The sequence below is a fragment of the Myotis davidii genome, unplaced genomic scaffold, assembly GCF_000327345.1.
Source record: "Myotis davidii unplaced genomic scaffold, ASM32734v1 scaffold370, whole genome shotgun sequence".
NCBI lineage: Eukaryota > Metazoa > Chordata > Mammalia > Chiroptera > Vespertilionidae > Myotis > Myotis davidii.
The window spans coordinates 4,158,210-4,160,063 of NW_006288615.1; the positions used below are offsets into that span (position 1 = coordinate 4,158,210).

Genomic DNA, 1,854 nt, shown 5'->3' on the forward strand with positions numbered 1-1,854 from the left:
AGCAAGAGAACATGGACACAGAACTTGGCTGGAGATTGTGGCTAGAGATCCTGGCAAGGCTGCTGATCAACTGAATGCTGTCTCCGTGTCATTCCTTCTTCGCCGACTCCGTCCGCACCTTTGGGGACCCCTGGACCTGCTGGGGCTGGACCCCGGCACTCAAGAGTCATAAAAAGGATGAAAAACTGAATTGCCGTACGAGATTTTTGTGACAAAATAGGTAAATTTAGCTATGATGTTAATATAATTCTCATAAAGTATTTCAGGAACAAACTTTGTGAGACTATGTCTTCAATTTCATAAGGAGCACTAATCAGAATTCCTCAGATAGGATTCTGCTTTATAACCATCTAATCTTGACTGTATCTTGTTTACATCTATATTATGTAGTTATCACATTACAGTATCATTTTTCTCCAACTTGCCTAACCTAGAACATTCCTACTTACAAAACACAGAACACAATGTCTAGCAATAAAAAGAAACATTTAACTCTTAGTGAAATAAAGCTTTAGAGTTCTAAAAGATAGTGCTCTAATTTAAATAACTTAAATTTTTTTTTCCAGTTACCTGTTATTATCATTACTGGAATCCTGAATCAGAATCGAGCTTCCATTTGTGAGGCCTTGTTCTCTGAATGTCTTCTTTAAGTCCTCCTTGGGAATGGCAGTCCAGCTCTCTCCACCTACAGATGCAGTATTGCTGGTGAAGATGACACCTCCTGGAATTGCTAAGGCTGTGAATACTGTGCCCACTTCTGCATTAGCTGGGAAGACCTGTGGAGATTCTACCAGCTGCCGACACTCTTCACTGCCTGTTGCCAGATGAAGAACATTTAAAAGCAGAGGTTCACAGTCGCTACCAGTGGGAATCTGGATTCCACCAACCTACAATAATGCCAAGACAACCATTAGTATAGTTTACATTTGCCAACATGAAGTCAACACAGTAACAAAAGACACCTCTTGCAGAATAATTCTCATTATTAATTCTTTTCAAGTGAAGTTCTCACAAATGTCTTTTAAGTATCAGAAAAATAACTTTAGATATTTCATTTGAAACTTTCTCTTAGCCGTCTTTTATTTTTTAGGAGAGAAATCTGGAGTGGGGACAAAGATGTATGAGTCCTCGGTGGTGGTAGTGAAGCCTCGGGAATAAGTGCGAGGGAGACTTCACTGAGTGGCTGAGATGTTCCTCGCCCTTTTCCTGACTTAGAAAGTTCACTCTGCTCTTACGAGTCACCTCTACTCCCTAATTCAATAGAGCTATAAGCCCCCTTCTGAGTTCCCACAGGGAATATGCACAGACACCCCCTCTCCCCAGCACTTAGTGCAGTTATACCATAAAACCTGAATCTTTGTATTTAGCTTCTGACACCTAGCCTGGCAGAGAGGAGGTGCTCAATAAATATCTCTTTAACACATAACTACTAACTGTACCTAAAATTTATTAAATATTTCAGTAGTTTTCTAATACCTAATTGCCTTCACATATGCTGAATAAAATGTCATTACGACTTAAAAAATCCAAAACTATCATGAATATTTCTTCAATATTTTCTTACCTCCACTCCATTCCATACAAAGATGTCTTCCTCATCAGCAATTTCAATGTCACACAGTGTCAGATCATCTCCTAGGACGAGGAGGTAGTCAGTGAGACCATTCATCTAAAGAAAGAGCTGAGACACTTAAATATTTTTTTTGAAAAATCTTTCCCATTAAGAAAAATTAAGAAGGTAGTAACTATATTTATTATATCACTTTTATCTTTATTTCTCCCATCACACCCTTTAGTTTTTTTCCTTATGTAAGCATTTCCCCATGTTGCTGCATAATTTTGTGAGCATGACAG

The 1,854-nt window shown here is 38.6% G+C and overlaps 1 protein-coding gene across 6 annotated transcripts in view; it reads right to left on the reverse strand.

The window, feature by feature from the left end:
* The window catches only part of USP40 (ubiquitin specific peptidase 40), a 73,811-nt gene that overhangs the window by 36,322 nt on the left and 35,635 nt on the right, over positions 1 to 1,854 (reverse strand). For all 6 annotated transcript variants that reach the window (XM_006760451.2, XM_006760450.2, XM_006760449.2 and 3 more), the window contains 2 exons: positions 1,565 to 1,635; positions 571 to 887 (listed from right to left, as the gene is read on the reverse strand). In XM_006760451.2, the coding sequence (XP_006760514.1) occupies positions 571 to 887; positions 1,565 to 1,635 (388 nt within the window). The remainder of the gene's footprint in view (positions 1 to 570; positions 888 to 1,564; positions 1,636 to 1,854) is intronic.